The 24,224-nt window shown below is 37.7% G+C and overlaps 1 protein-coding gene across 3 annotated transcripts; it reads right to left on the reverse strand.

The window, feature by feature from the left end:
- Nucleotides 1–324: 324 nt before the first annotated feature.
- Nucleotides 325–23,893, reverse strand: LOC124253944 (NEDD8 ultimate buster 1-like). 3 transcript variants are annotated; one of them, XM_046687788.1, is made up of 17 exons: nt 23,623–23,893; nt 21,691–21,820; nt 21,100–21,270; nt 20,594–20,761; nt 19,793–19,922; nt 19,034–19,107; nt 18,363–18,469; nt 17,985–18,094; nt 17,265–17,341; nt 7,526–7,639; nt 7,215–7,266; nt 6,919–7,019; nt 6,598–6,686; nt 5,137–5,242; nt 4,762–4,851; nt 3,039–3,168; nt 325–1,957 (listed from the first exon to the last, which is right to left on the reverse strand). In XM_046687788.1, the coding sequence occupies exons 2-17, from the start codon at nt 21,811–21,813 to the stop codon at nt 1,785–1,787; spliced, it is 1,815 nt and encodes a 604-aa protein (XP_046543744.1). In that variant the 5' UTR covers nt 21,814–21,820; nt 23,623–23,893; the 3' UTR covers nt 325–1,784. The 3 variants fall into 3 exon arrangements, with proteins under 3 accessions (XP_046543744.1, XP_046543743.1, XP_046543745.1); XM_046687787.1 differs by lacking the exon at nt 23,623–23,893 and having other exon boundaries at nt 21,691–22,492; XM_046687789.1 differs by lacking the exons at nt 4,762–4,851; nt 5,137–5,242; nt 6,598–6,686; nt 23,623–23,893 and having other exon boundaries at nt 21,691–22,492.
- Between the last annotated feature and the right edge of the window lie 331 nt (nt 23,894–24,224).

Raw genomic sequence — 24,224 nt, forward strand, 5'->3', positions numbered from 1 at the left:
TGTTTTTACTTGTATATCTATTGCTGTTTATAGAACTCTTTGATGTCAATGAAAGTATATACAAAATAATGTTGATACAAACAATGAACATTTGACTTTCTTTGAATAGAGATTGAGAAAAGAAAACATGGAAACGGTATATAATGTTAGATAAAAATTTATCTCAGATGTGCAGAGGATGTAGAGGATTTTGCCCTCAGTGACGTTCTGGAATGTTTTTATCAATGTACAGAAAGAATGTACATGTTGGTAACATTTAACTGACATATTGCCATTCATCTTATCTTTGGTCCTTGAGCGCTAAAAGCAAAAGAACAAAAACAATTTATCAGGTGTGTCTGTTTTATTATCAATATGCTCCTATCAACTATTCTGGACAGAGGTATAAACAAAAATACATTAAGATGTAAGACATTTGCATAGGTACATTAATACATTGTGCGTCACATACAAACCAACCTTAGAAAATCCCTGCAGGAAGTCTTTCTAAATGGTCTTGTTGTCAAAAGGATGATACTTATAGGCATTTAAATTTTCCAAACAAGAAATAAAATTGTTTGTGAAATCAAATGGTCACAGTTTAAATATGAGAAACACAATTTGTAGGTACATGTATGCATGATATCTGGAAACTTACTGTCCAATCAATCGGCACAAACCATGTAGAATCATGGTTCGTTGTATATCCCAAACATGTCACATCCACAACCAATAAACAAACCAACCACACTATATTTGAAATATCGTGGCCTGATGTATGTATAACTCTGTTCCAATGAATTTATTGATTGCTGGGAATTTCAATTGGCTTAGTAACGCAATAGTCAGAAACTCAATAATACACATAAATGGTTCCATGGTTTCACAACCAGAAACATACGTCTTTGAGTGGCAAAAGTTGGGAAGTACAATATTGAAGAAACTTTGAAAACATACAAGAAGAAGTTGTTATCCATAAAGTTTGTTCAATACAGATACATACTTCTGTACATATAGGGCTTTATCTTTATTTTCTATATTTTCACATTTGGGTCCTGGACACCTTAATATTGAACCTAATGTCATCATTGATGTTTACTGATGTTCAGATCATGGACTTCGTGATGGAGGTCATTACACAAGTTTGTACTGTTTTATGAAACAAAAGCTGGGAATTGTTCTAGTGAATACAGACACCAATTCTTGAACCATATGGATCAAGTTGGGAATTGTTCTAGTGAATACAGACACCAAATCTTGAACCATATGGATCAGAAACTGATTTATTGAAACTACCACCTTCCCAAACTATCATCACACATTTTTTCTTCTGATTGAAGGATTGAATGATTAAATGTTCAACTGTCAAGTAGGAATAGCTGCCTTTTCATTTGATCATGCACCCATACTGAAAATACATCACAAATCAAGCTCAACCATGTTGGTCTGGTTTCTGATGACTGCCAGTAGTCTTGCAAATAAAAGTCAAGAAACTGTAAGCTGAATTAAGAATCACTTTTCATTTAGATCCAGTCAGTACCCTTGGCTTTGCTTGTACTGTGCAGAGAGTTGTAAGTTCCTGACAAATTAATCACAAAACATAAGCCGATGATTAACCTTTTGTTCTAATCACCCCATTCAGGAAGGCCATGGAAGATCATGCCACCTCTTCACATTCTTGATATTTAATAATTTCAAACTAATTCGGCCTAATTCAATTAAGGTTTTTAAATAATGCAACTTTAGAATGAATACAAACAAATTTTGTAAATGACTTGTCACATATATGTGTCCCAGATATGTATCTATGACACATCCAGACTGGCAAGCATGGTTTTGTATTCACAGAGAATCTCAGATTCCTCTTTCAATGTGAGGTCAAGGTAGTCCTCCTCGTCCCTGGAAATGTCAGACATCAGATTGTCCAGAGCTTCCATCTCCTTCTTTTCTTGAGGATTCTCTCTGTTCCTGGAAGGACCTGAAGCATGGAGTCTCGGGTTTAGATAAGTACAAGTTGTATGACCAGTTTTAATGGCAAACAAAATCAAAACAGGTGAGACCCAGTGATGAAGGAAAACAAATGTCTCTCAAAGAAGTCCCCAGTGTTGGTTTTATGAGTTAATCTACCTTCCCATAATGAAGACACTGTGTAGGGTGGCATATCTGTGTTAGGGGCAACGCCCCTCTGTGTATTTGAAGGGAATATGAACAGTGAGCGGTACACAGATATTCTCGAGGGACATTTACTTCCATCTTCTTACGTGTTCTATGGAAATTTTTTGATTTTCCCAGCAGGACAATGACACAAAACATCGTTCAAAGCATTCACAGGCCTGGTTTCAGACCCAAAATATGACATTATTAGATTGGCCAAGCTATATCCCTGACCTAAATCCAATGGAAAATGTTTGGGGACTTATGAAGGAAAGTGTCAATACGAAAAATCTGACAAATATTGCTGAAATGAAAGAAGAGGTGGTCCGATATTGGGACAGCATGGACCACGACATTCTAACTTCTTTGATCAGTAGTATGCCCTGCCGCATTGAAGCCTGCATTGCTGCCCATGGTGACTTGACAAAATACTAACTGTTCACCTGTCTTTGAATCTGGAGTTATGTTCTGCTAATATTCACATTTAATACGTGAGTAATGAGTGAAAGAAATAAAAATTTTTTACAATCTTTAAATTCTCAATAATTTCTTGTTGTACTGTATGTATTTTCCACAATCAATTCAATGATGAATTATTAGATATGAGTGAATATCAGTAATTTAACAATCATTACATAAGTGAAACCAGTGAAAGTTTAGTGTCACAACAATGTCAGCTATTGATATATTTAACATGTCATCCAAAAACTGCAATGCCTTAATAGTTCACTTAGTGACTACAAACCTATCTATTTACATTACATAATTGTTTTCATGGCCCCCTTCAAAATCATCAACATATTTTATTTGCTTTCCTAAGAATCTATCAAGTGTTTCTCGTGGTGACCCTGAATATTCTTCTGTGACTAATGACAAGAACTTCTTATTCTACAAGCATGTGGTACCTGGCTTGGAGGCCTTGGGGGCTATAAAGCCCCCAGATCTGATAAGGTCATCAACAGCCTTCTCAACATCCCCTTTGTGTTTCAGCAGTGATCGACGGCCCATCTCCAACTCAAAACCCAAGGCTGTTAGCTGGAAAAGGTGTCTGCAATTTTATCACTTGAAAAAACATCAATTGCAATCACTGGGGGCTGAGAATGATCCACTTGAGTAGAAACAGGAAAGCTACATATGAACTGTGAATGCTTTGACATTAAACTTCCGGGCCATAAAGAAGACATCATCAATAAATACAAAATACATATAGAACTATGTAAGGATCATCCATAAATGATCAGAGGTTTACAGTTTCATCATTGCACTCTACAAGAACAAACATCTCCCTGGGATCCCAATTTTGTTACCAGGAATACTGAGATCTGCATGAACTATTACTCACTAGCTCTCTGAGATGACATACAAGTATACTCTGTTGTACCAGCTACACGTAGACTAGTTACCTGAGCCAACATGCCTCTGGCGGTCAACATACAAATATACTCTGTTGTACCAGCTACACGTAGACTAGTTACCTGAGCCAACATGCCTCTGGTGGTCAACATACAAATATACTCTGTTGTACCAGCTACACATAGACTAGTTACCTGAGCCAACATGCCTCTGGTGGTCAACATACAAATATACTCTGTTGTACCAGTTACACCTAGACTAGTTTCCTGAGCCAACATGCCTCTGGTGGTCAACATACAAGTATACTCTGTTGTACCAGCTACACGTAGACTAGTTACCTGAGCCAACATGTCTGTGGTGGTCAACATACAAATATACTCTGTTGTACCAGCTACACGTAGACTAGTTACCTGAGCCAACATGTCTGTGGTGGTCAACATACAAATATACTCTGTTGTACCAGCTACACGTAGACTAGTTACTGGGGGCCAACATGCCTCTGGTGGTCAACATACAAGTATACTCTGTTGTACCAGCTACACCTAGACTAGTTTCCTGAGCCAACATGCCTCTGGTGGTCAACATACAAGTATACTCTGTTGTACCAGCTACACATAGACTAGTTACCTGAGCCAACATGCCTCTGGTGGTCAACATACAAGTATACTCTGTTGTACCAGCTACACCTAGACTAGTTACCTGAGCCAACATGCCTCTGGTGGTCAACATACAAGTATACTCTGTTGTACCAGCTACACGTAGACTAGTTACCTGAGCCAACATGCCTCTGGTGGTCAACATACAAGTATACTCTGTTGTACCAGCTACACCTAGACTAGTTACCTGAGCCAACATGCCTCTGGTGGTCAACATACAAGTAAACTCTGTTGTACCAGCTACACCTAGACTAGTTACCTGAGCCAACATGCCTCTGGTGGTCAACGTACAAGTAAACTCTGTTGTACCAGCTACACCTAGACTAGTTACCTGAGCCAACATGCCTCTGGTGGTCAACATACAAGTATACTCTGTTGTACCAGCTACACGTAGACTAGTTACCTGAGCCAACATGCCTCTGGTGGTCAACATACAAGTATACTCTGTTGTACCAGCTACACCTAGACTAGTTACCTGAGCCAACATGCCTCTGGTGGTCAACATACAAGTATACTCTGTTGTACCAGCTACACCTAGACTAGTTACCTGAGCCAACATGCCTCTGGTGGTCAACATACAAGTATACTCTGTTGTACCAGCTACACCTAGACTAGTTACCTGAGCCAACATATCGTCTGTGACATCCACATCCTCCCACTCGTCCTCTGGGTCAGTTATTTCAAACAGCTCTGGATGAGTCTGTAGAATCTTTAGAGCAGAAACATGACAAATTATCATCAACACATTCAATTCTTTTGATATAAGTGATAGATATATGTTTGTATGTACATATCATGATACAAGATCTACTTACCCAAGAAATTGTCTACAAAGTGACCCTCCCCAAATATATATAATGTGCTGTCTTTAAAGTGATATATGCATTTCATATAAAAGAAAATCAGCTTTTATTTTCCATATTCATATTTATGAGCACAATTTCAGTGTTATGTCAAGGAAGATGTGTAAGCTGAGTGTAGTGTAAGGACTCACCTCCAGAGCCATGTTGACATCATTATTACCCTGTTTGAGAGCCTCCGCAGCAGCACCAGTGCCAAACCCCATACCAACCAACATGTCCATGTTTTGCATGTTCAGCCTGTGTAAACATCAATATTACATACTTCAATCTCATCAATAAAATCACAATTTAATACAGTTGTGACTATTATCCTTTGACAAATGAGTACAAACATGAAACTCAACCCTTAGATGGTCAGTGGAAATGAAGAATGTCTAATGTCTGTTATTACACAGGAGGCTAGACATGACTTCGAGGTAAGCTGATCCTTCCACTACTGTTGTGAACACAACTGTCCCTCACAAGAGCTGCTCAAAAGGCTGAAGTATTGCCATTGTGACATCATATTTTACATCACACGCTTAATGCAATAATGCCGCATCTGAAACTTACATAGCATCCTTGGCCCCTTCCACAAAACAACCTCTGCTAAAGTAATCATAACCATTTGGGTTAGAATAAGCAGTGTTTAAAACTCCCAAAATTCCAAGCCAGACAGCCGGACTGGTAACTTTAAAAACTTACCAGTCCGGATACAAACTTGCCTGTCCAGTTTTCAACAATGAAAAAAAATAATCAGGTTTCTGAATACTTTACTGTATGTAGGCATCGCAATGAACAACATAGCACTAACAGGCAATGCTCCGAGTTTAGGTAAACTGAAAGTACATGTGTTGTGATTGGTTATTGTAAAATGAACTGTCCAATCGTAAATAGTTTAACATAATTATTATAATATCTTAAAAACCTCAAACTGATGGCAAGAGAACCTGTCTGATATTATGAAATATTTACTGTTTGGGGTAAAAACATCTACCAGACCACCGGACAGGCTACTTTCGAAATATGACCGTCCGAGATGAAAATAGACCGTCGGGCAGGCAGGAATTTTAAACGCTGGAATAAGGTCATCTTAATTACACCAGATTCCAAAAGTTGTTAACTTTGTGTGTTTGTACATCATATGTCTGCTGAAATCATCACTTGATGTACTGTTTAAAACAAACCTACGACTGAATCAAAATAGTTTATTCATGAACCCTTATACATGTATATAAATAGAAATACATGTTTCACGAATACTCCTGTGTTAAACAAATGACAGTAAATCATAAGTTAAGGTTGACCTCAGTTGAGACTGTATCATGAAAGATGTAGTCAACCATGACAAAGATGGAAGGTTAAAATCTAACAACTGTCGATCACTTTAGGGATCAAGTTGTTTAGTGGAAGAGGATGATCCTGTAGTGCTTGTATGTAGGGAACATAAAGACTTGTAAGTTTTTCCATGAGAGCTACAAGAAGGACACCTGGAATTTCATGCCTGGTTTCTAAGGTCAAGCATTAATCTGTACGTATTGCATGAAACATACCAGATTAGAGACATATCGTTCCATATCGTTTACTGACTCCAGTAATTGACCAGTACTGACCACTCCCCACTTGCAGTTTTCCCAAACTTTTTGGCTCTCATCCTTTCTTTCCTTTCTTGATTCAGCTTCATATTCATATCTTTCTTCTCCTGAAGAAGACAAACTGTCATATGTTATCTCTTATATCTACTGTTATCATTGCACAATTCAAAACTGATCCAGGTCTTTTCATTTGTGGATGCAATAGTGAAATTAAAAAAGTCAAAATACCAAAGAATCTTCAGATATAAGATCTCAAACTTAGAGATCAATTTGATCACTCTGGATGTCATGCTTTGTTACAAATTCTTCAGGATTGACACTCTGTTAAACTGAATGTACCTTCCTCCTGTTGATGATGTGGTCCACGGCTTGCTGGACATCCCCTTTACATGCCCTGAGAGCAAGTCGAGATTCCTTCTCCTTGAAGCCAAAAGTCATCACTGAAACAAAAATGTCTTGCAACTGGAGGATCGTCCAACACTTCCTGTTTTGGGGAAGCCTATAACATTCTGATTTAATGCAAGTATACATCAGAGGAATACTGAGCCCAATCTTACAACCATGAATATCACTATCAGTTCAATGATCAACTCCACCCTCTATAAAATAATTTGAGTGACTTTAGTTATATTCACCTTCAGTGATGAGATTTTCATCCACTTGTAAAGACTTCAACTCTTTTTCAGCCTGTAACAGACAAGTATGTAATAGCAAGAAAGATCTTAGACACAAAAGATACTCCATAATACCACAGCACATGTGATTATTTAGGAGGGAAACAATCCGTTACCTGGGCAATTATTGATCAGAAGTGGTGAGTTTTAGGATCTAAAACCCTGTGGCACGTATATATCAGCACTTCAATAGAGAATTCCCATTGTAATATTGAGTGTAGAAAATCCAACAGTAATGTAAACTGAATAAAGCAGAACTAAAGCTATATTACCTGGTTTAAGAGTTCGGCTGCAACCTTGACTCGATGTTGGTGGAAGGCCATGACTCCTTGCAGGAGATGGAGCCTCATGAACAAGGCCTGGGCTTGTTCACTCCCTGTCCCACCCTGCAGTTATACACAACAACAGTCATCAGAAGATGACAAATCCCCCTGGCCCCTGCATACTTGAAAGAACAGATCATCTGACAGATACTTAAAGTCCATCTTGATTCTTTAAGACTAAATCCGAATCGTTTCCATGGAAATCATGAAAAATATAAATGCCAAAAATCTGCAAATAGGAAAAGGTACCACTTCAGGGTATATCTCATATATCTGCTAAGTTCTGTTGAAAGATATTGAACGATTTTCGGAAACGAAGCCCACCCCTACCTTTTGAGACTAAGTCCGACTCATTTCCATGGAAACCGAGAATATAAATGACAAAAATCTGTAAATAGCAAAAGGCACCACTTTAGGTTCTGTTTGATATATATGTACCAGTTTTTTGGAAAAAATATTGAACCGTTTTTGAGTTATGCTCCAGAAACAAAATAATTACGGACGGACAGACAGACAGACAGACAGACGAGGCTTTGACTATATTACATGCCAGGGGGATAACAGGGTGACAACAGCATGGGGAGATATACTGGACTCACAACAGGGTGACAACAGCATGGGGAGATAAACTGGACTTACAACAGGGTGACAACAGCTTGGGAGATATACTGGACTTACAACAGGGTGACAACAGCATGGGGAGATATACTGGACTTACAACAGGGTGACAACAGCATTGGGAGATATACTGGACTCACAACAGGGTGACCCACAGCATGGGGAGATATACTGGACTTACAACAGGGTGACAACAGCATGGGGAGATATACTGGACTTACAACAGGGTGACTACAGCATGGGGAGATATACCGGTACTGGACTTACAACAGGGTGACTACAGCATGGGGAGATATACTGGACTTACAACAGGGTGACACCAGCATGGGCAGATATACTGGACTTACAACAGGGTGACAACAGCATGGGGAGATATACTGGATTTACAACAGGGTGACTGCAGCATTGGGAGATATACTGGACTCACAACAGGGTGACTACAGCATAGGGAGATATACTGGACTTACAACTGGGTGACAACAGCATGGGGAGATATACTGGACTTACAACAGGGTGACTACAGCATGGGGAGATATACCGGTACTGGACTTACAACAGGGTGACTACAGCATGGGGAGATATACTGGACTTACAACAGGGTGACTACAGCATGGGGAGATATACTGGACTCACAACAGGGTGACTACAGCATGGGGAGATATACTGGACTTACAACAGGGTGACTACAGCATGGGGAGATATACTGGACTTACAACAGGGTGACTACAGCATGGGGAGATATACTGGACTCACAACAGGGTGACTACAGCATGGGGAGATATACTGGACTTACAACAGGGTGACTACAGCATGGGGAGATATACTGGACTCACAACAGGGTGACAACAGCATGGGGAGATATACTGGACTCACAACAGGGTGACTACAGCATGGTGAGATATACTGGACTTACAACAGGGTGACAACAGCATGGGGAGATATACTGGACTTACAACAGGGTGACCCACAGCATGGGGAGATATACTGGACTTACAACAGGGTGACAACAGCATGGGGAGATATACTGGACTCACAACAGGGTGACAACAGCATGGGGAGATATACTGGACTTACAACAGGGTGACTACAGCATGGGGAGATATACTTGACTTACAACAGGGTACCTACAGCATGGGTAGATATACTTGTGTCAGTGTCATATTTTAACATTACCTATGTTTATTTATGTAAATACGGTATTGTTTTTAAACAGTTTGGTTGTGGTAGTTTTATTGGATTAGCTTTTTATTTGATCATGTATGGTATTTGTCTCCAACTTGATTGTCCCAAGCTGAACCTGGGTTCTATTGTGGGAGAGAAGGGTGTTCTTTTGTTCCTCACTCAGAGGGCAAGCTATTCCATGATCTCTTATTGGTCAGTTTAACGTTGTCTATTTTTCTTCACTAGCATGAGCACATTTTAAATGAGTCTACCACATACAGCCGCACGAGAAAGGTACCTGAAACATATGATGTGACATTTTGATGGACGTCTGATTTCTCCTTTTGGTCTACAACTACACTCTGTTCAAGGTTAGTTATAACACATATTATGTAGGATCTAATATTTGTTAAGTATAGTTATATTATAAACACCATTCTTGCTTAGGTTAAATTATTGTGATTTGAAGGTATAAATGTATTTTGAGATTAGTGTTGAATAATGATTATAGATATGATTTCATGTTTACTACATCAGCATTATTATGATAAGTTTACTAGTAACATATACTACAAACAAAAAGTATGGGAACATCCTAAAATTTGATAGACATATATAAACTTACATGTGGTGAGGTCATTTATACTCTAAGGTAAATGCATCTTTTTGTGTGCCTAATGGGCACTTTAAACGACATGTTGGAACATGCTATCTGATTCAATATTCGTTAAGTTTGAGTGAAATGAAACATTGTCAAAAACAACAAAAAACAAGGGTGCTGAAACACACCAGCACCTTGTTTGATTCAAACACCTAAACACAAGTTGCATGTGCATGTGGAAGACAGACCTCCCATGCAGCTTGTAGCAACGTTTCTTGCAAGTGACACATAAGCATTTGTGCCTGCTCAGCAGCCATCTTTGAATGTTTGTGACATTTGAAATCATATATTATTTTCATAACTGTTTATTGTATATATTTGTAAGGATCTCACATATTAATCATGCAGGTTTGTTTTATAGAGTGATATATGTTTCATTATGACAGAATAGGTAAGCACAATATACTTAAAGGGCCACTGATCCAGAACAATTTCCGTGGCCTGGTTGTTGCTTTTTTTATTGATTTTCTCCAGTGAGTACCCGGATGATATCCCAGAATTCATGACTGGTTTGTTACCGCTGCTGCACCACCCTCATGCGAAACTGATAGTATAACCATAGGGAAAGAGTTCCTTCCGTTCCCCCACCCCTAAACCTAACTCTAAACCTAAAACTTAACACTAAACCTAACCCTAACTTAAATATTGGACTTTTAGTCATTTTGTGAGTTCTCTAGTAATTTTTGTGTTAAGTTTTGTTAATAATTTAGTTTATCATCCAAAACTGTGTTCCACAGGAGATATCGCTTTGTGTGAGATCAAACGATATCTCCTAGGAGATATCGTTTTGACAGTAGATTTTGTACAATGCCCTGACAATGCTATGACGTCATGTACTTGATGATGTCACAATGCTATGACATCGCTGCACTGCAAGTCTAATGGCAGCACCATGTTCAGAGATGTACATTTTTCATTGAAAATTAATGAAGAGTGATTTTGGATGATAAATAGAATCTCACCCTCGTGTCTTCTGATATCATATATATCAACACTCGTTGATAAAAGTAAAAATATCCTCGGCAAGCCTCGGATATTTGTAACTTTATCAACTCGTGTTGATATAATTGATATCAGAAGACACTTGGGTGAGATTCTCTATATATTTATAAATATTATTTGGGATGGGGAACGGGAGGAACTCTTACCTAAGCGTAGACTGATCAACAAAGATGAAATCTTTTTCACTCGATAATCTTGATTTTGTTGTAAAATTATGTAGACTGTGGTGAATAATTTGGTTTCTTAAAAACCAAAATATTCACTTTAATAAAAATGCTGATTTTGATGTAAAATTTTGATTTCATAGTAATGTTGACTTTATAAAAATGTTAACGTAAATGGATGTAGAATTTGATTTAAAAAAATAGTTTGACCTTGAATTTGGTGAGAAGCCTGATATAATAGCATTGTTTGAAAGTAAGGCTAACTAAGTACATGGAGAGTCTTGGGGAGAGTAGTGAGCTTGGGTTAACTACTAGTCAATCTGAATGTTGTATTAAATTGCATTGTTGTGATAACAAATGAAAACATTTTAAGTTTAACCATCTGCCAGTGGTAAAAAATGTTAGGACTGAAATACATGTAACTAAGTCAATGTACATCTTTATATTTAGTTTTATAATCCTAATTAGTTTATTGTCATATTTGTATGCAGTTTGAAATTTAATAAAATACACACAATCTGCCTATACTTAGTGAATTTATAACATGACTGTAATATCTAGACATCTTATAGATTGCCAACGTGAATCATATTTCACACACACGCCCTAAGTGCGACCGAGTGTATGGTGTCTGTCTCATTACACTTCACGTCAAAAAAAATAAAATGATTCTGTTGAATGCCATAACAAATAAATTAAAACAAAATGCAAATATTAAAATTAAAACACACCAACGTTATAGCAACAATATCAGGCTATTACCTTTTTCAGGAAATGTATCCATCAATATCCACAAAAAGGAATGAGATGCCATTCATCTGCAGCTGACAAAGAATCCTGTTCCATGTCATGTGTCTCTTAACAGTCTAATATGCGAAAAAGTGAGATATCGTTTCAGGTTTTTCACATTGGTGTATCCCATTGGTCACTCCAGATAGCACACCTGGCAACTAATTGCATGATGTCCGCCATTCTTTAAAAAAGTAATTAAGTAGCCAATAATGACCAATCAGTCAATGTATTGGTGGTTAATCCCTTGAAGGAAGGACTTTGTTTTTACAAAGAGACTTTACGACAAGGTGTATTCAGTATGGATTAGTAAATCAACATACATAAACACCTTTTGTAAAATCCACTGTGCAGGATAAAAGCAATTAATCAATCAGCGTGTTATCGGTTAATCCTTTGATCAATGTCTGTTTTGAAACTGAAGCTGATAATTCCTCTTGCTGCACTTCCATGTGCGTATTACATAAGATGTAATGCATTTGCCACATCAGACCTCAATTTATAATGATGAGTATTTACTCCAGACACAAGAAATGCCAAATGGGAACCTTTGTCGAGTAATCTGAGTGGTGTTATCACTAATTATACCTGTTATAAATTCATTAACTGACCATGAAGTGAATGATGACAAATAACATGTGTAGGTTTGCCACCGAACAAGGGTTACAGCAAGAGAGTATGATTACACAATGCCATTTAGAAAGTGGTCAAATTTAACCAATGTTATATTTGGGATTACACTTTCTTAGTAAAGTACAAATTCTAGCCCCATCCGGGATTTGAACTCACACCCTCAGAGTCAGGCACCTAATTGCCAGCACTAAAAGTCAGCCGCCTAACCCGCTGAGCAACCGCGACTTCCACAAAAACGGAAGTCTGACAACTGGTAGTCTAGACTGCGGGCTTTGTGTACCCCTCTGATACTAAGAAAGTGTAATCCCAAATATAACATATGTTACATTTGACCACTTTCTTAATGGCATTGTGTAATCATAGCTTTCGGCCGTGGGAGCCGTGCCAATTAACACTTATCAGAGGGGTACACAAAGCCCGCAGTCTAGACTACCAGTTGTCCGACTTCCATTTTTGTGGAAGTCGAGGTAGCTGAGCGGGTTAGGCAGCTGACTTTGTGTGCCTGCGATTAAGTGCCTGACTCTGAGGGTGAGTTTGAATCCTGGATGGGGCTCAACTCCAAAAGTACTAGAATTTGTACTTTACTAAGAAAGCGTAATCCCAAATATACCATATGTTAGCAAGAGAGTAGTAATCGCTGTATTGCATGCAAGTTTAAATGTCTGAATGTCTGAAAAAACAACAACTTATGGGCCGATACTGTTTTGAGGATTAGAACGGATCGAACTTTATTGTTACATAAGAAACATATATAAGCATTTGCTGTGTACTTAGTTAAAAACTGTATATACCTTAGTAAAATTTCAGATTTTTTTAGCAACGGCAAAGTGGGGTTGTTTAGTTTATGGATTCAAATATATCAAATGTGTTTTTTTATATCATAGCATACGTAATAGACATCATATTTTTACATGATTAAATATTGAGGTAAAAAACACAGAAATAGGAAAAAAAAATGGATCAGACACTATACCATCCAAACATTTGAAAATCTGAAAAAGCCCACACTGCTGGGATACTTTATTACAATCAGACAAGAACTGTAGGGGATATTTTCAAATAACGGCATCTGATGGGCATCTACCCTTCCTAATGTCCCACTGAGTAGGTTGAAGAAATTCTGCCAAGGTGGACAGTAGCCCAGTCCCCGTGTCCGTCACGGTCGAGGGAGCAGGGGCTGACGAGTTTGCAGCTAGGTTTCGTAATTTGAAACATATATCGCTCTGGATCAGTGGCCCTTTAATGGTATGTTATATGGTAAGAGTTCTGCCTGTACCCCCCGCTTGAAATGTATACTATTTATTAGGATTATTTCGAGGGTTTACGGTTTAGGGTTATGTTTATGTTTAGGGTTAGGTTTTTGATAAAAACCATCTATTCTTAGGCACAGAATGATAAAAGAAAAATGGGGGTTATGGACGGAAATCATTCCTGTAATATTACTTACAGATGGGACATGCTGTTTGACCATCAGTTAAGGTAGACGATGCTCACTCACCTGAGTACTATATATTTGGTAGATATTTATCCTTTTACTGTGTTTATATTTCATGTATATTATTGCCACAAGCCACAAATGTGTGGTGTGTCATGATTATAATTGTAATATTTTGCTGCTGTATAATCTACATAATCCTTTTTGTGAACAGCATTTATTACATATCACTGGAACTGATGCAGTATAAGTAATATTTATCACATTGAGTATATTGTGACAGATATAATCACATGTAACTGTAACGTGCATGGTCCTAGACAATTATACATGTAGATGTGATACAACTGTTTTATTGATTGTTTTTTTATCATGTTACAGGGTGAAAACAAAACATATATAGTTGAGTAACAAACTTGTGGCACAAGTCCCAGCTCACACCTCAGCAGGCATTGGTTTTCATTCAAGAGTACCACCCCTTACCCTTCTACAAAATGGAGCCTCCAGTGAGGAGCTTGACTTGAGACTGAGTGAGGAGCCACATCACTGAGATCAGTTATATTCGCTTACGTGTTATTATAGAGCTCTACTTGTCACATTGTGATATTGTAATCGTGGTCATGTAAACACGTCTAACTTTGTGCGTCAGCTACCACTGACTTCTGACTGGACTCATGATCATTGTTTGTGTACACTTACACATTTGTCATGGAGTAGTGCTGCCTCCATATCTGTCAGAGTCATATACTGTACTTTGTCTACTATGGTATAATGTAATTACTACCTTGAATATGAAATGTCAGACAGTGACAAGTAAAAACTGTAAGTGCTTGTTCATTGTACAATAAACTTTATCATGTCTTAGTTGTAACAAAGATGTGATTACACTTCACATGTGAAATAAAACTTGACATGTCATAGATAAGTTAGTTACTGAGTGACTGTAATAAATTGTGTTAGTTTAAACCTAACTATAATTAGGTGTCATTATTTAAGTCATTTCTTTTCAATATATTTGGTAAGTTCAGGAATGTGAAGTATTTTGCAGTCAATTCCTCTTTGGTCGTTGATCCTCACTGAGTACTGGAGTTCTTTTGTGAATATTGCATCTTGTTTGTATTTGTGCATGTGATTTTGTTTGGGTTTGTGATTGTCTGATCCTGTATCACCCGATATATGTATATGTTCCGATAAATCTTCACTATACCCTAGATGCATGTATTACCTCCCTTTGCTGGCTCCACATTCTCACAGTAGCCAGTCAGATAAAGCCAACTACAACACTTATAGGCCACCGTGGACTGAAGGACAAGTCATATGGACTATAGAACAGGAGGACTGGACTCACTTGTTGGAGATGTGGATATATGTATATGTTCCGATAAATCTTCACTATACCCTAGATGCATGTATTACCTCCCTTTGCTGGCTCCACATTCTCACAGTAGCTAGTCAGATAAAGCCAACTACAACACTTATAGGCCACAGTGGACTGAAGGACAAGTCATATGGACTATAGAACAGAGGAGGACTGGACTCACTTGTTGGAGATGTGGATTAGTCGGCCACACTCAGCATACTTGCCTCAGATGAGGTAGCGCTTTAAACTTGCTAAGGCCTATTGGCAGGGGCAGCCTGTAGGCATTTTTGAGCGCCCCAGAGAAAGGAAAAGAGATATACCAGATAGACTTGTAGGAAATGCCAATGAAGTAGACATCATGATTGAGGGAGTCAAGGCCAGAGCATTACTCCACACGGGAGCCACAGTGTCGATCATATCAGTCATATGATTCACACAAGCTGGAAACATCAGGAATCACCTCTGCCATACCTGTTTCTCATATCAACGGACACCAAGTACAACACCAGTGCCAGCTTTAATTAGAACAAACATCCTATGTCACCTACTGGAAGGTAGGACTGGATATTGCCTTGAGTTTCATATTGCAATACATATATATTGACAGGAAGGTTTCTGCCCAAGTGTATTCATAATAGCTCTGTGTGTGCAACATCTTCTTAGTTACACCATACTTTCAGGCTCCCCCTTGTGTGTGGTTGTATGACAATGGTTTACAGATCAATTAAACATGGCCAGCTTCAACAGAATGCACTTCAATGCAGTATGTAATTGTTACGGTATGTCAGCGATTCAGATTCAGCTGCAATATAAACATGTCTTGTGTTGACATGAACTATTGCAACATGACACAAAAACATGATTTAGGTGAATTATATTTGAGCTTAAAATCTCATGTCACCTCCAATGATCCTTGACTAGAATGTCATTATACAGTCCTACAAAATTTATAAGACTAACAAAAAAAAACATAATGTGAAATGGTCACTCAGTCCAAATAACAAATTAGTCCATTGAGGCCACTTAATTCCTCCAAAATGTCCTTTATGAAACAATTCAAACTCACATAACTTGGCAGAATATTTGGCTCTTTTGGAGCCACTAATAAAGATACTTCCACTTGTAAAATGTTACATGAAACCAACAGAAATAAAATAAATAAATGGCACTTTTAGAGCACATTTTGTTGCAATGGAAATCAAGGGCAAATAATTCAAAGGGAGCTAACTATGGATGGCCCAATATAGATCACTGAATCTGAACAGTATCGCGAGATACTGTTCCAGTATATACCAGTTTACTGGTAATATTGCACAGCCCTACTGGAAGGATGCAAGAACACACATGGTGTCAGGTTTCATCAAAAGCAGGGGTGGAAATAACCCATTGCCTGACGTCTGAGTCCAGTGTTTTTCTCTGTCGGGCAAGCAAATTTGTATATCACATTGTACTGGTGTCCAGTTGACTTTCCAATGTTAAGTATGTTGTTTATTTAAAAATCAGCAAGAAAATAATCCTTATAGTGGAAAAATTATCAGGGCAAGTGACTTTACATGTGCCACTGTACACTATCAATTTTAAAGTTATTTCCACCCCTGAAAAGGCTGAACTGCATACCCCATGGTACTTGGCTTTCTACAGCATTATGTGGAGGGAGAACTATTCAGAAATGGATGGAAACTGACAACAGCACGGGGAGATATACTGGACTTACAAAAGGGTGACTATAGCAGACTGTTTAACCGTTTAATTTTTCTTCCATGGAAATTCCATTCTGTGGATTAGCCTTCTGGCTTTTCACTTACATTTTTAACTAAAACTGAGAAGTGTGCTGTGAATGATTAATTATGCTGATTCTCATGTACCTTCACTGCTGTCAGACGCTCATTATTAGCACCATAACTTCGGAGGAAACATTTTTCACTCTGTTCAAGTCTCCATTCTAGAAAGGAACAAGATGAAAGCAAAGCAGCATGACAAAACACATCACATTTAATGGTTGTAAAAATCTCTCGTAAAACACAACAGTTCAGAGGGATTATTAAAGATGTGCATTCATCTTGACCTGTATCAGAGGTACAGATAAGCTGCCTATCTGCGTAAATTACGCAAGATATTTATGTGAAAACTCAATTCCTACTAAGTCTATTGCGTACAAGTACGCTTGAAGTTTTGAAAATACTCAATAAATTTGATCTTACATGCATACACACCAAAATGTCAAATCTTCACTAGTGTACCGGTGGTTAAATAAAATAACTGAGGCATACTGAGAGGTTCTATTTCAGCACATGAACTTGGCAACTTGTAGTCTTTCTTATCGTTTATCATTTTACAGATCAATATAAATAACACATACGTAAACCAACATTTAAATTTTATTATATTTTTACAATTAATGGCAAAATACCCAAATGTGTTTGAGTAAGGTGGGTACAATTTGTTTGCTTACTCAAAGGAAAATTAGGATACCCAGTCGAGATGAACACGAGCGAGTACATAACTCAATGACCCAAAAAGTTATCTGTAGCTCTGACTGTATTATAGTTGCATTGCAAAGGTTTAACTGATATGACATTTTGTACCTGCATCAGGAAGCTGATCCACATTCTTGAGACAGAGATAGCACCACACGATATCCAGACACAGTACAGCATAGTTGTCAACAGCATTCAGTAGTTCAGCCTTGCACTTGCTGCAGTAGACACACAATACAACTAGACCACTCTCAGAGGGGACATAAACTGGCATGTTTGTGGCATGTACACTGCATGTCATCTGTGGGATGACTCCATGCACTCTTACTTATACTCCTACCAATATTATATATGTCACACATCTGTAACATATCTACTCAGACATGTGAGTGGACTCTTTTTCCAACATATGGTACACCAGATTTTCTTCAATGGTCATGTAAACAAATGTATGAAACTATGAAGCCTTTGTTTACCGGTACTTACCTAAACTCAGTGTCAGCTTCCAGGAACAACAACAAAGCTTGAGATACCTCCTTATTCTTCAGTGATGCACGCCCCTTCTCATGCAGTGTCATAGCAAGGGTCAGGGCCTACAGCAAGACAACATTGTATGAACGAGGCCAACACGACTAATATTCTCTGTAAACATCATCAAAGATTGAAAAGTAAAATAAGCAATAATACTGACACTTGGATTTGTACAGGAAAAAAAGGGTCACTGCATGCTATTATATATTAACTCATTCCAACAGCAATAACTGGTCATTTGGTCAAGTTGATCGAAATGAGAATGAAGTGACAAAGTGTATTGTAACTTTAACATATACACACTTCTGAGTTCTCACCTACAAATATTCACCTCAGAATGTTGCTTGTAACTAATAAGCAAGATAAAATTAAAGGCAAAGCAATGATGTCACAATCATTTTTAGGACATTATAATGCTCAACAAACACTTGTGAAGCAGTAAACATGATGTAACAATACATCTGATACATGGTAGACTTGTGTAGACTAGTGCGAAATAGCCTTGTGATGCCATCAACAATTATACATGCTAAATGTTTAGTCTAACATAACTTCAATATCAGTTCAATATCAGAAAACTATTTTCAAATGATATGGCAAAATACACAAGAGGGTTGTTGACAAACCTTCTTCTCTTCCAGAGGCAGCTGTAATGGTTTCCCAGACTGGTCAGCAATTTGGATGTCAAAGTCATCTTCTTCTGCAACATTTAAAGCCAGATTGAGGATTAAATGTCAGGTAATGCTCTTGGGGATTACAATTTGTCTGAAAATAACTCAGCTTTTCATTTGTTACTGGTATTACTTTTCATTCATTATTTCATTCTATTATCCATGTGCTGATATGGAATGAGACATCACATAATTCTGGATTCTGATTTATGTATAAATAACGGCAACTTGATTAATATTCATGTACATCCATCAATGTGGTAATGTTACATAAACTAGTGTCACCCACTTCAACAAACATTCTTTTACCTGGCATTTTTCAAAATACAATTGTTATCGTTAATGAATACATAAACAACTACCTTTCTTACAGTTTGTATGTTGTTTTTGTATAATTGAGAGTGAAACAAATATACTACAAAAAACATCAATTTCACACAATGGCTCACTGGCGATCTATGACTAATATATACAGTAATTCCTTGTAGCTCATTCTTTCTTCTCATCCTCACTTGTGCAAATGGAAAGAGCTTTCTCACTTGCTCCAAGGTGATGTCACAAAGCTTGTGGTCAATCCAAAATTAGAATACCCCAGAAGACATATAACTGCACATGATAAAATAAAATCTTCCCAGTACCAATACTAACAGAAGTCTACATAGAAATTAGCATAACATCAACAACATCAGCAGAATAGCAATATACTTGACAAACCCGAGTCTATCTTGGATGTGAGAAGTTCTGCTGCTTCCCGCGTTCTGGCAACATTAGAGGCCTGCTTCTGTTGCCTGTGTGCCTCTGCCTCAGCAACAGATAGCCGCACTGCCATCACCTTGGATCCATTCTGATGAAGAAAACATGTATGACTGAAACAGAGTAAACTTTTTCTGTGAGACAGAAACTGTTATACCCAGCAGACAGCATTACTGAATTTCTACATTAAAAAGTGTTAGGAACACATCACTTGAGAAAATCTTGCATTTTCATGCCTAGTAGGGCTGGGACGGGTACTCGAATCCGGGTCGGGTACAGCTGGAATTGAGTCCTATTTCTAGGAATCAAGTACCGGGAAAAGGAGAGAACTCTGTAATGGCAAGGGCAGACAATAAATTGTCTTTTTCATTATTGACTTAACACACATTTGCATCATTGGCATTGTTCGATTAATGGAGGTTATTATTAACGACTGTAATATATCTGAGCATGAGCAGTGAGGAGTCAAGTTACAGTAACAGCGGCAATGGTGTTACTCTCTATATTGGTTAAACAGACGTAAAATAAATATCCTATGTTCAGTTTCAGTGTCTTATTGACATCATTTCAAGTTTTTCTATCAAAATTTCTGTCAACTCGTGATTGGATATTCAGAAAGTTGACAGAAGCGTTTTATTCCTTACATTTCAGGGTACTCGATTCCGATTCGAGTAAGTACATGCGGGTACTCGATTCCATTTTTTCCTACCCATCCCAGCCCTAATGCCTTGGTAAATTAGTTTTGCCATGTCATGTACACACCTTAACATTCTGTTCTTGTAAGGAAGCGTTATCTTTAATGACACGACCACAGGTGATGAGCTTGATCTGGTCAATAGGAACACTGGACTTTTGTGCCACCTTCTTCCGCAACTCAGATCCATCAGAACTTAATTGGATTTCTGTTGTATAAGCTTGCTTCCTCAAACCCTGCAAATCGACATATGAACAGATGAAGTTTTTCAGGAGCTTGATAAATATGTGGATACTGTAGAAAATAAAATGTAATAGGACACAAGAACATTAGTCCAATCATCATATGAAGGGAAAACATGATTGAATAAAAAACTAAGTCAAACTTGAATACCAAACTGTTAATACATAAAAAAAACCCACTAAACACAAACCATTTAATGGCTGTTAAAATAGATAGATATTAAAACTGAGTATCAAATTTATAAAATTGAGGCATTAGTATTTACGGAAAAACAACATTTTTTCAACAATACAGAATATTACATATTCTAGAAGGATCCTCTTTCCCATACCTCTTCTGTTTGGCAGCCAGTGACAATCATTTTCAAAGTCGCTATGCCTTCCTTCTGAAATTTGTCTCGTTCAGCAAGTTTTTGAAGAGCACGTTGTCTGAGAGATTCCAACAACTCAACAACTTCGGTATCTGCAAGTCCCAGATCTTTGGCATATCTGTCAATCAGTTCCTACAATATAGATCAAATAAAATAAGTTGATATTTATGTAGTAACATAAATCACCTGCCTCCAACTGTTACATAATGTACCACAAACAATAGATGTACCACACACAATAGTATGTTCATCCTTTACTGAGACAGGCATGTTCAACCTTTACTGAGATTGGCATGTTCAACTTCTGAGATCGGTATGTTCAACTACTGAGCTTGGCATGTTCATCCTTTACTGAGCTTGGCATGTTTATCCTTTACTGAGCTTGGCATGTTTATCCTTTACTGAGATCTGCATATTCAGCTGATACATGTTTTCCATGTAACCTTGGACTGACGTAAACTTATCAGACTCCAGTCTCAGACTCGTGCCTACAGTTGCAGTCTGAGCCATTGATTGGGATGAACTGTTGACCAGTTGAAAGAATTTTCTAACCTTTGGAACATCCCCTTTTTCTCCTGATTCCGAAGTATATGGGGCCAACCATAGCTTGATCTTCTCTGCATTCAACTTATCACGGATCAGCTTTAACTGACGTTCTGTAAAGTAGTCATCCATGGTTTGACTGTGAACCAAAAAACATAAACAGGTGCTTTAGGAAACTGCATTAAATTTGTAAAGAGCATGGGATAGGGATTGGAAGGGAAGAAATATGATTCCCAGCTACCATGTTTTCTATTGTCCATGACCCTAGGTTACTTCCCTTTGAAAAGGTCAATCATGGCACCTGATGTCCAAAGCAGTGTTTGGTAATGTGATATGCTCAACACTCTCAACAATGTAATAATATGTCCCAAAAGCAAAATGCCCCAATGGTCTAGTAATCTGAATTTTAGTGGCATTGACAACTTGTAAGAAAACATCATATTCTCATCTTAGCATATATGCCTGGTTAGATATCATACAACACGAAATACCCTAATGATCATTTTGGCACCACAGACTAACCATCATGAAGCTCATGTATGACATACAAAGATCTTTTGAAAAATTTCTACACTTAATGTACAAAATTCACTAGCATGGTTAGTTATACAAGGACCAGGTACTGGTAACTGCAGCACTGACCGAGGTACTGGTGTTATCCATCCCAGCTTTAGCAGGCAATTACCTCAAGTACCAAAGCATACTGTGATACAGAAGGCCAATTCTCCATTGGAACGAAAACACTGAGAAAATACAACGCTTGGATTTTTTGTGGAAGTTGAAACATTTTAAAATCGACCAAACTATCATGTTATTTTACAAAACCTTTATTCAAAGTGTCATAACCTTTAATTTCTTGAGTTGGTTCGGGAACCTGTCTGTCCAGAATAAAAACAAACTCTCAAAATCATAAACACTGCATCTAAAATTATTGGGTTTCCTATCAAAAGTATCGGCAGTTGTTATGAGCAGCAAATTTCAGAAAAGGCAAACAAAATTTTAAGTGATCCTACTCACACTCTTTTCTGAATATTCATCATTACCTTCTGGACGCAGGCTGCATAAGCCGACTATTAGAACAAACAGGGTTCGCCATTCATTTGTTCCAGCTAGTATTAGATGCATTAACAACAAATTCAGTGAATGACTTGTCTTTTAATTGTCCAAATTCTATTCAATATCTATGTTTGTGTACTAAATTGATGTATTTATATCCTGATTATTTTAAACAATAGTTTCATGATTACCAATTGCAATGTTATGTATGGCTGCTTTATGAAAGACTGTGAAACTGGAGAACGTATGATGCAAAACAAATTTCCATTGGGACAATAAAGAATTATCTTATCTCATCTTATATTGGAAACAGCTATACATGTAGTACCAAATTCATGATAGATACTATTTTATTTTAAAGATAGCAAGGAATGTCTCTTAAGTGTCCGAAAACACAGAATACAAGGTAAATAGCTTTCGTATGTACATAATGCTCACTGTTTTCATTAATTGCAGGGTGGTAACATGCAGTAACAGTCAAGGCGTTGATGGGTACTACAGAAACGTACCCAAGCAATTCAGGATACAGAAACGCGTGTACCCTAGGACGCGTCGATTCGATTTCTTAGTTGGAACCATAATATTTGCATTCGATATAAGAAACGAGAATATACTTTGATGAATAGTTCGTGATACACTAGTAATAATTTTAAGACGAACGGGAACTATAACATGATCTGGTTGAGGAATATGGACTCGTCTGCCGTTTACTGTTCCGAGTACGTTTAGATGTATTTTGACTTTGTTTAGGGTGCCGAAAACGACCCCAGTCTAAGTAAACTTAGCCTCAGTATTATTCGTTACCCTATTATACTGAGTATTTTTCACACATTTAAAAGATATCACGAATCAGACACCACGTTGAGAAGCTAAAGTAATATATACCTTCACGCGGATCTCTGAATTCTCGCTGCTTGCTTCCGTTGTCTTCTCAACACTCTTGCTTCAATTGTGCAACATCATCAGGCATCTGTTGCCAAACTTAGGTTGATACGTCATCAACAGAAAAACTTATATCTGTGTGAAATATACAAAACAATCGTAAGGCAAGCCCTGCAACTTGAGTCTGACGAATGACAATTTACAATAAGATGCTGGACCCCCAAATTTGTTATTTTCTATTTCTTCAATATTATTTTCGTCTGCCATGAAATACCGGAAGTGTTAGCTTTGTTAGTTTCGTATGGTATTGAACATAAACCAGAACTGAATACCAGAACTGTTAACATAGGTTGAAAATACATATTCCCAATTACAACTGAAATATACGTCCTGACCGACTTATTTTGTTCGAAAATAATCTTGTATATCACGAGATTCAGGTACCGGAAGTAAATGTAAACATGGATGATCGTCACCGTAAGTAAATATAGACGAGATAGACTGTAAGTTCGATCCTCATTATTTTGGCCAGACGACAGTTTAAATGCCGCATGCTTATTTGTTCATTACCTAATCTCTGATCTTTGTATGGCTGACATACTGCT

The sequence above is a fragment of the Haliotis rubra genome, unplaced genomic scaffold (assembly GCF_003918875.1).
Source record: "Haliotis rubra isolate DU_JTF1 unplaced genomic scaffold, ASM391887v1 Scf56, whole genome shotgun sequence".
Classification (NCBI taxonomy): Eukaryota; Metazoa; Mollusca; class Gastropoda; order Lepetellida; family Haliotidae; genus Haliotis; species Haliotis rubra.